General features: G+C 40.5%; 1 protein-coding gene across 1 annotated transcript in view; it reads left to right on the top strand.

Annotated features, from left to right (window-relative positions):
• Positions 1-420: 420 nt before the first annotated feature.
• The window catches only part of atg2b (autophagy related 2B), a gene marked incomplete at its 5' end in the record, with an annotated part of 18,702 nt that continues 5,860 nt past the window's right edge, over positions 421-13,262 (top strand). The window contains 29 exons of the mRNA XM_079262663.1: positions 421-582; positions 1,076-1,238; positions 1,395-1,547; positions 1,631-1,733; positions 1,974-2,133; positions 2,209-2,388; positions 2,495-2,591; positions 2,698-2,862; positions 3,958-4,109; positions 4,240-4,351; positions 4,573-4,816; positions 4,922-5,084; positions 5,242-5,334; positions 5,450-5,638; positions 6,098-6,371; positions 6,480-6,588; positions 6,664-6,871; positions 8,733-8,875; positions 9,129-9,286; positions 9,368-9,543; positions 9,645-9,795; positions 9,886-10,088; positions 10,683-10,763; positions 10,913-11,019; positions 11,107-11,199; positions 11,298-11,368; positions 11,446-11,522; positions 11,613-11,783; positions 12,446-12,578. Coding sequence (XP_079118789.1) covers positions 421-582; positions 1,076-1,238; positions 1,395-1,547; positions 1,631-1,733; positions 1,974-2,133; positions 2,209-2,388; positions 2,495-2,591; positions 2,698-2,862; positions 3,958-4,109; positions 4,240-4,351; positions 4,573-4,816; positions 4,922-5,084; positions 5,242-5,334; positions 5,450-5,638; positions 6,098-6,371; positions 6,480-6,588; positions 6,664-6,871; positions 8,733-8,875; positions 9,129-9,286; positions 9,368-9,543; positions 9,645-9,795; positions 9,886-10,088; positions 10,683-10,763; positions 10,913-11,019; positions 11,107-11,199; positions 11,298-11,368; positions 11,446-11,522; positions 11,613-11,783; positions 12,446-12,578 — 4,291 coding nt within the window. The remainder of the gene's footprint in view (positions 583-1,075; positions 1,239-1,394; positions 1,548-1,630; positions 1,734-1,973; positions 2,134-2,208; positions 2,389-2,494; positions 2,592-2,697; positions 2,863-3,957; positions 4,110-4,239; positions 4,352-4,572; positions 4,817-4,921; positions 5,085-5,241; positions 5,335-5,449; positions 5,639-6,097; positions 6,372-6,479; positions 6,589-6,663; positions 6,872-8,732; positions 8,876-9,128; positions 9,287-9,367; positions 9,544-9,644; positions 9,796-9,885; positions 10,089-10,682; positions 10,764-10,912; positions 11,020-11,106; positions 11,200-11,297; positions 11,369-11,445; positions 11,523-11,612; positions 11,784-12,445; positions 12,579-13,262) is intronic.

The following is a 13,262-nucleotide window of genomic DNA, read 5'->3' on the forward strand; positions in this document are numbered from 1 at the left end:
TGCACTGTATTATAGCCCCTTATGACAGATCTATTTTGGTCTTTTTCCGGAATTTTACCAATTAAGAGAGGTTGTTGTTTACTGCTGTCTGGTTAATATTTTGTGTCAAGTCACATGTTGTGGTATCAAATTACAAGGAGTGACACTTTATGTGCCTTTTTTCTTTGCAGGCGCAGCAAACTGGAGTCGGATCAATTCCTACAGGTATCGCTGAGTATCAACAGATCACCCAAAAGGTCCCTAACCTTGGGATATGAAGGATGTTTGACCTCATGGTTTTTCAACATCTTCAAGTCAACAGGATGACGTTGTTGTAACATCTGTGACTGATTTATAGCTATCTGAATAGCTAGGACATTGCACTTGTAGAGCCTCAAGACTCCTTTCTTTACCTGTGAGCTCTTCCCCTGCTAAGTAAAGATGCCTTGGCCATTTTCGGAGTCCATTAAGAAGCGGGCCTGCCGATATCTCCTTCACCGGTACCTGGGCAACTTTCTTCAGGAGAAACTGAGCTTGGATCAGCTTAGTCTTGATCTTTATCAAGGCACTGGGTCCCTTGCACAAGTCCCATTGGATAAATGGGTATGTTAAGTGTTACCTTGATAGAAGAAGAAGGCATGAGATCCATTTCTGTTATTCAGACTCGAAACAGGCATGAAATAAGAAAAAGGGCCTCACAAAAAAATTGTCAGCTCTAAAGCTAAATTGTGTATGTAAAGTATTTACAGAGTACGTTGCGCAATGCCATTTCAAGCAAATTATTGAGACATGCTGCCAAATTTTAGATGATTAACAGAAAATGTCATATTTTCCATTTTCCTTGACTAATCTTCATGAATAGTTTATCTTATGAAACATTGTCTCTTCCAAATGGAGGATTCTTTGATATGCAGATGTTTGTTTCAATAATAAGACATATTTCTTTTACAAATCAGTGACACTGGGGCAGTGTGTACAACAGGGCAAAGTGCAAAGAGCAGAGAGGATGATCCAGGGGGGACTAAATCCAATCCTCAAGGGCAACTGATTTAATATCTTTTTCTGTTTTTAAAAAGCATTATCTTTTGTTCTTCAGTCACTCAATGAGCTCCTGGAGACAGCAGATGCCCCTTTTGAAGTAATCACAGGTTTCATCCAGACAATTACTCTGACTGTCCCATGGGCAGCACTGTTGCAGGAGAACTGTGCTCTAGAAGTCAAGGGTTTGGAGATGGTGCTGAGGCCAAGGCCAAGAGTTGGTAAGGAGTTTATACCCTTATGTATAATGCCATGTGCAAAAAAACTTTGAGATGTACAGAAAAAACTTGAATAAACAGGTTATCATTTTGTCATAAATATAAAAGTTGACTGCCAATTTTTTTAAGGACATGTGTCCACACTGTTTTTTCTTTCAGCTTCTGGGGTTGAGCCCATGTACTGGTCCAGTTTCATGACAAGCAGCATGCAACTTGCCAAAGAATGCCTCAGTCAGAAACTCACCGATGATATGGGAGAAAGCTTTCAGCCTTTTGAAGGATTAGAGAAGTTTGCAGAGACAATAGAGACAGGTATGTTTCCATGCTGCTGTTTGCCAGAACCAAAAAAGCCCAACGTTGTACAAACTAATCACTCTTAATTTCCTATCTTGCAGTTCTAAGAAGAGTCAAAGTGACATTTTTGGACACTGTTCTCAGAGTCGAACACATCCCAGAAAATTCTAAAACTGGAATCGCTCTTGAGATTCGAATAAGCAAGTAAGTAAAATATCCAAATGTCCAAACATCCAACAGAATCGTGTTAAACTGTTGGTCTGCTGTCGGTTTTCTTTCTTTTAATATTCATCAGGGAAGACATCAGGTTAAGTGAAGACAAGTTGTTGTTTTTCGAACACAATAAAGATTAATGCATTGAAGCAATCCCTAATATGAATCAGATTTCTTTATTATTCTGCAGGTTTTTGTGATGCTAATTGTGCTTTTTTTTGTCATGATTAGGATTGTATACTTTGATGAAACAGGGGAAGAGAGTTCTAATGTCAATGTCCATCAGCCGACCACATTTGCACATAAAAATGTGCAGATGGAAGGAATTACTGTATTCTGGGATGAGTTCTCAGAAGTGTCTCGTGGTTGCAAATCCTCATCCACTCCAACGGTTGGTAGTGTGTATCTTGGCATAGCACAGCTGCATGTTCAGGCCTTTTTGAACATGGATCTTTTTATTTAGCAGGAAGCGGAGCCAAAGCTCTCCCCGAGCTGGAATCCCAAAATAATATGTGAGCCTCATCCACAGCTCACAGAGCCGATATCCTCCACAACACCCTTTGAGCCTGTTCAAGTTGGGAGCCTCAGCGGAAAAATTGAGTTGTCCCTCACTTTGAAAAACAATCTGGCCCTGCCTGGAGCCAAGGTACACAAATGATTTATTGATTACTTTTTGAAAAGACGAATCTAGGGTAATATTTTTTCTTTCGTTGAGGTAATGCTAACTCTGGATTGTTTGTGTTGCTTCTCAGCTGGATGTCATTGGACATATTGATACACTGATTATTCTGCTGTCCCCACGGCAAGTTCATCTTCTCTTGGACTTGTTCGGAGCGTTCTCTGGTAGAGGTAAGCCTCCCATTGTTAATAAATGATGGAAAACATTTGACCTGAAATGATAGTGATATCATTTAGAGATGGAGTAAACAGAGCATTCCCTATTTTTCATGTGAAGCCACACAGGAGTGGTCTAAGGATAGAAAAAGTCGTCCCATACAACAAGAGGATGAGTATCGACTCCATATGGAACTGAACCGGTGTCTGAAGAAGGATGGTGCTGGACCAGGAACAGACCCCGACCTTTTTGAGAGCCAGACCACCAGAACTGTATCAAGTCGAGGTTAGAATGAACTTTCCTTTTGCAACTTCTGCATTGTCTCAGAAATCAGATTTTAATGATTGAAATTACAAGGTCAATCTTCCTGTGTTTTTCCACGTATACTTGTCACACTTAATTTGGATATTTTGCTTTGGGCCTAATTTTGTTTTAGAGTTTTTACTGTATATTGTGGCACAAACCTGTTTCTGCTCTGAACACAAACCAGCCAGCAAAGAGTTTGCAAAGCTTTTCAGATCGGACATGAAGTCTTCTAAATGTAAATCAACCTGACAGGGAAATGTAGCAATCAATTGAGGATTACGCTTCTTTAAAAAAAAAAAATATATGGAACAAAATTGAATATTTGTGTATGTGAAGCTTGTCATAAATATTCATAATCCTTTTAAAATAAGAAGATCTACTTTTTATTTATCCTGGTTTAACTCATTGAGACCCATGGTCTGATTACCAATAGTGACCTGTCCACAAATAGTTACAGTGAAAATAATTACCATGACAGGGTAGAAACATAGAACATTTTAATAAAAGCAATAAATAAAATGGTCTTTTTTTTTAATTGAAGACCTAAATGTCCTTGTGCTTAAAATGAGTGTAAAATCCCACAGACCGATCACACTAGACAGCTTGAGATGCTGCTGTAATGAACTCCAGGTTGAGGGGACAAAGTAAGAGAATGGCTTTTTGCAGAGCTCTGTACCTAACCAGGGAACACTGAAGGTTATGAGCGCATGACTGTGCAGTCTTTGTGACATGTAAGAGGATAAATATGTTTGGCGACTTAGAAGGGATTTAGGAATGAAGTAGCGTGGATCATGGTGATCAGTTAACCAGGGAATGTAAATGAATGATAAATGAGTGTTTACACCCTGTCATAAATCTTAATGCGCCATGATAGACACCATCCAGCTGGCAGTGGCATTCATATAAACACTGTCACTATAATGTAGAAGTAAGACAGAGTGGTTGTAATGGAGGGGAGGATTACATGTTCCTTTTTGTAAGAGAAACCTCTGGTTTGTTAGGTGACGTTTAGACCATGACAATTCTAGCTGCACAGCAATAAATAAAAATATTTTTTTCTTGTTTTTGGTGTAGATGATGTGTTCTTCTCCATGGCAGACATGGACATGTCACACAGCTTGTCTTCCCTTCCTCCTCTGGGTGAGCCACCCACTGTTGACTTGGACTTGTCACTCAACAGTAACTACTCTGCCTCACCAGGAGAGTCTCCATCAGGAAATGCAGCAGTAAGCCTTAATCCCGAAATCCTCAAAAAAAAAGTTGCCACCAAAAAGTTGCCACCATTATTTCTTGTCTTGTTTATACTGATAACAGTGGGGGTTCTTCTTTTGAACGTGTGTCTTCGTGTGTTTCTAGGCTGTATGGGATGACTACATGGATGTTCTGCGGCAAAAAGAGAAGCACACTAGGGAAACTCCTGTACAGTCGCATGATATACTACTCACTCAGAAACTTATGAGACAAACTTGTAAGCGGTTCATTAAATTGATAAACACATACATGCAAAATGCACAAATATCAGTCGTTTATGGAAGAGGAGGATTAGGTAGATCTTTTCATACAGTAGAAAGTAATTAGAAGCTAGGGAAATCAGCAAGCAACTTTTTTTGTCCTTCTCCCAGTGAAGCTTTATTTTCTGCTGCCCATGTGTTTTACTTTATTGTTTGAATATTTGTTGTTCTCTTTCAGCTCATCCATCCAAAACTCACGGGGACGAATCGAGACCAGAGCTGGTGTTGAGGTTGTCACTGAGCAGCTTTGCTGTGTCAGTCCTTCACATTGACCCCCTCCCACCACCTCATGCTGCTCCCAGCCCTCTTGGCCCAATGGCTGGACACTTCTTTGGCATGGTGGGACCAGGCCAGCTTTCTCCAGATGCTTTCCTTCAGTCTCGGACAACGTTCAATCAGGCTTGTCCCTATGATCACCTCAGGTGCACTTCTGTTTTCCACTTGTTCATTTTTATTCAGAATTTTTGGATTCCATATGTGTGATTTGGGTGTGTAAACATCTGTATGACCTCTGGTTATATTTGCAGATTCGTTGGCCAGGGTCTGAAAATAAACTATGAGCACTGCCAGGGATCCAGCCTGCGGACGTTTAGCACTGACATCTCCCTCAACAAGATGGAGTTTTTGGAGTGTCTATTTCCTTCCGAAGCTGTGATTGGTGGCTCCCAAAGAGGAATCCAGTACACTGAGGTGAGATTTGCAAACCTGAGCTAAGCATCAAGCATTTTTCATCACAATAGGTTTTTGGTTTAAACACTGCATATGCACTGTGTGTGTAGATCACATCAAAGATACAGATGGTTTGACTGAAAGAGTGTTTAACCCTGGTTTCTCTGTCACACCTCAGCTCCTGACATTTGACACCACAGCCAGCACCGATGCACCACTAACCACCTGCCTTCACATGCTTTACAAGCAGGCTGAGCGCAGAGGCCCTCAGGTATCCACCATTTTTATTCCTTAAAAAAATCACAGCACTAACATCTCCTACTGGTGTGTTTTGCTTACACGCTTACCTGACATCCAAACTTTTATCCACTTGACTTTCTTTGCAGGGTGGTCAGGTGCGTCTAAGCACCATTCCAAGGAAAGCTGAGATCCAGGTAGAGCTTGGTCCTGTACGCTCTGAGCTGGACATCAGCATCGTGGACCGTCTCAACTCACTACTACAGCCTCAGAAACTAGTTACCACGGAGATGATGGCCTCTCACATGTATACATCTTACAGTAAACATGTCAGCCTGGTAAGGGTACCACACAAAAATTATATTATAATTATCTGTATCCGATCATTGAACTCAGCAGTATTTTAAAGGGTCAATCAATCCAGAAATAATTTTACATGTATTTTTCATGTCTAATATAACGATAGATATGTCTGAATTTGATCAAATTGGTCAATCCACTCAGAGTTAGATACATAAAAGCTTTACATGTCAAGTAAATTCTGATGAAAAGTGCCTGATCACCATCCTTCCTGCTCCTTGAGAGCTGTTACTGCAGACAGCTGCTTCTCAGAACAAAGGCTGCCAACTAAAGATCAAGGTCATATTCAGATGAAGCAGCTGAGCATTTTAACAGAACTTGAATGTCCATCATAACTCACTTCTAATGTTGCTTCTCAGTAAGATAAAAATATCACATTTATATAGAATATTTATGAAACTATCAGACTAAGTATCTTTGTATTTTAAATTTTACAGCACAAAGCTTTCACAGAGGTTTTCCTTGATGACACCCATACACCTTCAAACTGTCACGTATCACTGACAGTTAATGCCCCAGTGCTGGGCGTTATGGTTCGTTTCCCCATCCCTGATCTACGTTCGGATCAGGAGAGGGGCCCCTGGTTCAAGAAGTCCTTGCAGAAAGAAATACTTCATCTGGAGATGGAGGACCTGGAGGTGAAAACAGAGTTCATGGGTGGCAGCTCACCAGACCAAACCAAAATGGAGCTCACATTCAGGGAACTTACAGGTATATTAGTTTTCAAGCATCAGTTTGAAGAATAATTTTTAATTGTAGAAATAAAATCGTACAGTAGAACTCCTCTGAAATGGCTTTTATGTCTCTACTTTTCTACAGGGAAGTTCCAAGAGGAGCCAGATCAACCAGTCGCCCGTTTTCTCCGAGTATCTCACACCATGGACGGAGACATGACGACGTCTGAAAGTGTCAAATTTGACTGGCCGAGGTAAGTTAATGCCACCAACCTCAAACTGGTCTGGTGTCCCACACCTTGCTGTGAAACTTTAACTTCTCCGAGCAGGATCGTGTTGAAGATGAACCCCACTGCTGTCCACTCAATCCTTGAGCGTGTGACGGCTGAAGATGACGAGGGGGCTGAGGATCATTCCCTTGAGGATGAAGGGGAGGAGGAGGAAGGGGCTGCTCATTCGTTGAAGGATGTGTGTGACTTTGGGAAACCAGAGCCATCGCCCTTTTCTTCTCGTAGAGTAATGTATGAGAATGAAGAGGTGAGTGATAAGATGGAGCACCACATCTGTCATAAACGTTAGATTGCTGCCAACTGTTGTATGTATGAATATCATTTCCTGGTGGTGAGTGATGGGTCTATTCAGCTGGCACTGGATCCATTCATGAGATGAACATCATTTCTACTTCTCACTGCTTGCAATGGTTATAGCTGCACTGCATTTCTACTCCTCAATAAACATGAGCTGTAATAAAGAGACAACAGTTAAAGTTGTTATAAAGAATTTTGATCATTGTTTCATGCTGGCTCAAAGTGGAGTCTTGGTTCCTATGAAAGCGAAGTTACAGTGTGAAAGCAAACAGACCTTCCAGTGAGCCAAGAAGAGGAAGTTTTGAAATGCGTCATAGAGCAATATGCCGGATACCTAGCTGCCTTGCCTACAGCTCATACTAGTCAGATTCTTGCGAAAAGTATATTAGTTTGAACACTAAAAACAGGAACTCCAGGCTGCATAAACTGGTCATAGCTCCAATGAATATTTGCGGCACTTGAATGGATTTTGGTTCTGGCTACTCAGTGATCTGGGCTTTCTTCTTCCTCCTGCTTTTTTCATCCTAATCAGTGGTTGTTTCTGAGGGATATTGCGCATAACAAGCAGTTGCTGTAAACATGTGACATCCTGGTGGTTTGGGCTATGTCCACACGGCGGTTCAGGTGTGAAAATGGTGTTGAGAATTTGGAAAAAGGCTTACCATCTCATGAAACTGCTGTAGTGCACACTAGAAGGCTTTTGGAGGGGGTGCTATGGTGATTAAAGAGTTACTTTTCAAATCTAGAACAAGACGAAGCGAGTGCGCAGATAAAGGCTCACTGTGTGTTGCAGGAAGTTTTGGTAACACGTGACACCTGATCATTGCGCTTCTGATGCTACAGTAGCGCAATGCTCTAGTGTAAAAGCTGTAAACAAGTTAGGAGCAGCACCACATCACAGTTGGTTGTGTATAGTTGTGTTTGGCATGTGTTTGACACGCTGACATCTTATCCTCCTTCTGTATGGTTACGCTGTCCTGGAGAAACACAGATGGTAGAGGTATCAGACTAATCCACCTTGGTAAATTGTTTCATAGAGACGGATCCCTGGTTTCATGTGGATGAAAGAACAGATTGCTAAAATACTTTTGCGGTTTTACTGCAGTTCGGCGCTGTGTGGCCCCCCTTGGTCTGCTTGAGTAAAGTCCAGCGTAAAAAGCAAACCAAAGGAAGGTGTGAAATTTCTGAGTGTTCCTCACCCAATGGAGCAAAGTCCTATTCTGGTGTAAAATACGTCCTTAAATATTTAAATTTCACTACATGAAAACAGTCTACGTATTGGTGGATGACCACAATGTGAATATGTCAAGCTGTGATTTCAGAATGAGTTTCAGAAAAAACATTTCTAGTAGTTGAATTTATTCAAATTAATACAATGTGTGTTTCTTTTTTTTTGTTTTATTTTGTAGAGGAAACTTTTTATGGACAAATGTGTAAATTCAGAATAAGCAGTTTGCCACACTTTTAATGCACCAGATTTAGATGTAATTCTGACACTCTGAATTTCTGTATTGTTTTGTTAGTTTGTTTGGTTTGTTTTCAGGTAAGTGTCATGTATTGCTCCCGTTCTGCCTTGTGTTTCCTTTGTACGAGTTTACTTTGCAGTTCAGTCAGCTGAGTAATATATGTTGTCATTTTCATCATGGTGTAAGATTTGCATCCAAAGCGAGGCTATTCTCTGGTTAATATATCATCATCTATGACAATTGGCTCTTTATGCAAATAGTTGTGCTTTTCTAGCCTGCTGACAAAACAAGCGGTGGCAAAGTCATGTGTATTCATTCATTTATGTTTGTTCTGTCTAATTCCAGATGATCATTCCTGGTGATGTTGCTGAGATGACAGAGTTTCAGGAAAAAACCATGAACAACTCACGTTTCGTCCTTGAGTTGTGTTTCCCCAATGTACAGTTATCACTCCCCAGCAAGTCATTCTATGAGAAACTACATAACAGGTAAATCATTTGTACCATGGCAAATGTTGGCGCTAAGGCTGTGGGAGAATAATGTCTTTCTGAAATTATGTGATTGCTTTTATTATATAAGAACAAATTATTCACCTCTTAGTCAAATATGTTGAAAAGTCGGTGCTCTGTTAAAACGGTCAATGTTGTTGTTGCTATTCTGCTTCATATCCAACAAAAACAGCAGATTCTGAATGTTTTCTGATAAAAAATTCTCATAAAATGTATATTATCCATATTTTAGGATAAACAATGACTTGTTGCTGTGGGAGCCCACCGCTCCATCCCCAGTGGAGACTGTAGAGAGCATGCCTTATGGAGTTGGACTTTCTGTTGCCAGTCAGTTGATCAACACTTACCCAAAGGACAGCTTCAACCAGTTTCGCTCTACTGGTCCTGAAGGCAAGACAGCAAAACCAGCTACACATAAACAATAAGACTGAATCGTTATGTTAATGTGAATATGCTGTAATCTGCTTGCAGAGGAGACCAGTGGTTCTGACGAGGAGAATATGCACTACTACTCTCCTGCCTCTGACCTCGGCTTCAGATCTCGAAAGAAGAAAAAGGCCAAAGCCCACAGCAAGACGTCCCAGAGCCTTTTCTCTGTCATCCTCAGTGTCAATCATGGTTTAGTGGCTCTACAGACCATGGCTAAAGTAAAAGTTTGCTATTGAATACTCCCTGCACATTTTTATTCATGTAATGCTTAACAGCTGCCAACACGGACTGCTGTTTTCTGTTTTTTATTTTTTTCTAGAAAGAAGATAAAACTGAGCTGAAAAACAAACATGGCGAGTTCTGGCTGGAGGTGAAAAATGCTGCTTTGTTTAGTGTGACACAGTATGAAGGCTATAAAGATCAACACTACGTCTGCTTTCATACCAGTAGCATTTGTATGTACCATCAAGGTAAACCCTCCAAACTCCAAAAAATCCTCTGATGTCATGATAATATAGCATGTATGTCATTATGAGTGTGTAATATTTTTATTTGCCCAGGTGTTGTAGATGGAGGCATCTCCGTCTCAGACATCAAGTTACCGTGCAGGACACATCCTCACTGGCTGGAACCAACCATCTACCAATCAGAGACCTCTCCAGAAAGATCCTCAACACCTTCTGAGGGTATCGGTCTGGAAGCGTGCAGCATGGTGTCGGTCGCTGTCAAGATCTCGTCACAAAATGCAGAAAGCAACATCAAGGTCAAATATTCTGAGCAAAGTGCTTGTTTGTGTGTGTAGCAGAAATGTTATTCTTCTGTAGGACCATAATTTCAGACATAAATCCACCTGCTGCCCTAAAGGTTTCACATAGGAATTTTTGAAAAATTCTTCAGCATATGAAACTGACCTGTGCTTCACTTCTGTTGAACTTTATCTTGTAAATTACAAAGCAGCCATGTAGATGTTCCTTCTGAATGTCTACTTAAACTTTCCTGCTAGAGCCGAGCTTGTTTAACAGTCTTGTGGTAGATTCAAGCACAGCCATACAGAAGGGGTTATTGTCCAGTTACATGATCTCTATATCAGCCTAAAACCTGATATTTACATCCATAATTGGCATTGATTTTATGAGTAATTCTAGAAATAAAAGGCAAGTGAGGCATAATTTTGGTTGGCTAAGATTAACCATTATTCTAAGCTGATTATGAAATATTTTATTTAACACTGCTTAAGCAGAAGTGTGTTTGTGTACAAATATTCTATATAACTTCATTATGGTAGATTTTACTGTTAAAATAAATCAACCTCCTTTTAACTTGTTACTTATTGTATTGAATTGTGAACTTTCTGCAGGAGTTTCTGGTTGCTGTTGGAGTGAGAGGAGCAACACTGCAGCACAGGGTGGTCCCTCCCAGCTTGGGCTGGTATGATCAGGTAAAAGAAAACATATCCTGTTGCGTACTCCTCATAAAGTTTGTTTTCATCACCTTCTCGTGCCCTGATTAGATGGTATTTTTAGGAAAGTTTTTTTTTTTTTTTTTTTTTTTACTGTCCTAAGTAATTTCCAGTCTAATTTCCAACAGATCGTTGACTTCCTAAATGTTTCTGATGAACCTGTGCTGGGTTATGCCCCCCCTACATCTGTCACCACCCTACATTTACACCTATGGAGCTGCTCATTAGACTATAGGTAAAGTGGAAATCAGATAATCTGCTAAATAATGAGTTATCTGTTGCCTGTGTGTGTATTTAATGATGTTATTTTGTCTCTTGACAGACCACTTTATCTGCCACTCAGATCGCTGGTGGTTGTAGAAACATTTAGCATCTCCAGCAGTGTCTCGTTAGATAATTCTTCATCAACATTAAGGTTTTTTTTTTAAAGTTTGTTACTCACATTTAATTCCAAGGTTTTAGTATATCTGTAAAATTCTAAGGAAATTGGTTTTTTGCTGTAATTGTTTCCAGGATTATTCTGGATGAAGCAGCTCTCTTCCTTTCTGATAAGAATAATGCTGTATCTGTTAATCTCATCCGTGGTAAGTTTACTGTAATGACAATATTGTGTTTGACTGATTGAAGTGCAGCTTTTATTAATCTGGAGTTTGTTTCACAGACTATGTTCAAGTGGTCGACATGGGAACACTGGAGCTGAGGATTACAGCTGTGAAACCTGGGCCAGATGGTAAACTGGTAAGTTACTGGTCTGTATGTCAGAGAACTGGACTCTCATTGTAAATATGAAAAAAACTGAAGGTGTTTTCTTTGTTTCTTTGGTGGCAGTTGGAGCCCAGATTTGAGCTGCGCTGCTCAAGTGATGTGATTCACATCAGAACGTGTTCAGACTCCTGTGCCGCGCTTATGAACCTCATCCAGTATGTGGCCAGCTATGGAGACTTAATTCCCCCTGCAGAACCCGAAGCCAAGCACAGCAGCACCACACAAAGAAGCAAGGTTAGTGGCGACTGATGATTCATGTTCAATGTCAAAACTGGCTAACATTTTCAGTCCAACGGTGCATTCATATTGGGATAGTCCGCTAGACTCGGTCCGATTGGGGACACGGCTCAGTTTGTAGGGGGGTGTTTCCATGTGGACCGAGATCGAGTTCATGCTGCACTTTGGTCAAACGCCAAACTAGTAGAATAATATATCCCCATTCCCACCAAAGGGGGCACTGCACTAGTATTTAGCAAAATAGAGGACAAGACCTGCTTGAAGAAGAAATTTCTGTTTCTGCATGAAATTAGCACTGTTTGGGTTTTTTATTTTGTCCTATGCAATTATACAGCAGAAATACACTGTAACAATGGGCTTAGTATGAACAACGAACAATGCAGAGGACCTTTACATGATTGCTATGTATTTACCCACAATGCAATACTACACCAAATGCAGGAAGTGACTTTTTTTGTACTTAGTTCGCTTGAACCAGGCCAATACCTGCATTTGTAGGTATTGGCCTGGAATCAGAAGGTATTGGAATCAGAAGTCTTTTGGACATTAACATCTCCCTAAATGAAGCGGACTTTCCGGGGAAACAGATTAGGATCAGAATCAAAAAGGCTGATGTGAATGTGCCCTAAATTTTTTTTTATGTTTGTTTGTTTTTGCAGGCAGAGGTTCCCAGCAGACCTGCCTCTCAGACTCCACTGCTTGCTGAGACTGAACAGCAGATGCTGCAGGATCTAATGAGTGAGGCTATGGAAGAGACTGATGGGCAGCAGGCACCAGGACCACAACAGAATGGTACAAATGGTCATTTTTAGTCCCCATGAATGCAAATATTTATGTTCTAGTGTTGTAATAGCGTACAATCTAATACTATACAATTTCCCAGGCTCCGTCATCTGTGCTACTGGTACAAAGAAAGTTTAATGTTCTGAACAGAATATAGTTAGAATGGCATTTTAGCAGATGCATTTGTTCAGATGTTGCAGCACAATTAGCAACATAAAAAAAACACAAAAGGCTTGTGTTGATGCCATAAAATCAGTTTAATTTCAAATGTATGAACAAAGTGTGCAGTTGTGCTGAATACTTTGAATTCCAGACTGTGCATTAAACAGCAGATGGTATGACTAAGTATTTTTTCATTGTGGCATATTTCTAAGTTATTAGTGACACACTGAATTACAATTTCTCTGACAGGTCATTGCTTCATTTGTGTGTGTGTGTGTGTGTGTGTGTGTGTGTGTGTGTGTGTGTGTGTGTGTGTGTGTGTGTGTGTGTGTGTGTGTGTGTGTGTGTGTGTGTTCTGTGTGTGTGTGTGTGTGTGTTCTCAGGTTGAAAAATTATCCCAGAATGAAATGTTTTTTCCACCATTAAAGGAATATACTGCTCTGTCCTTGTCACCACTTCTGGCAGCTTCTGCAGTGACAAGAGGAGCAGGTCTAGTGACATTTGGCTGCTGAGCTAACATTTTGGTTCAAG

Source organism: Telmatherina bonti, assembly GCF_933228915.1.
Source record: "Telmatherina bonti genome assembly, chromosome: 22".
Lineage (NCBI taxonomy): Eukaryota > Metazoa > Chordata > Actinopteri > Atheriniformes > Telmatherinidae > Telmatherina > Telmatherina bonti.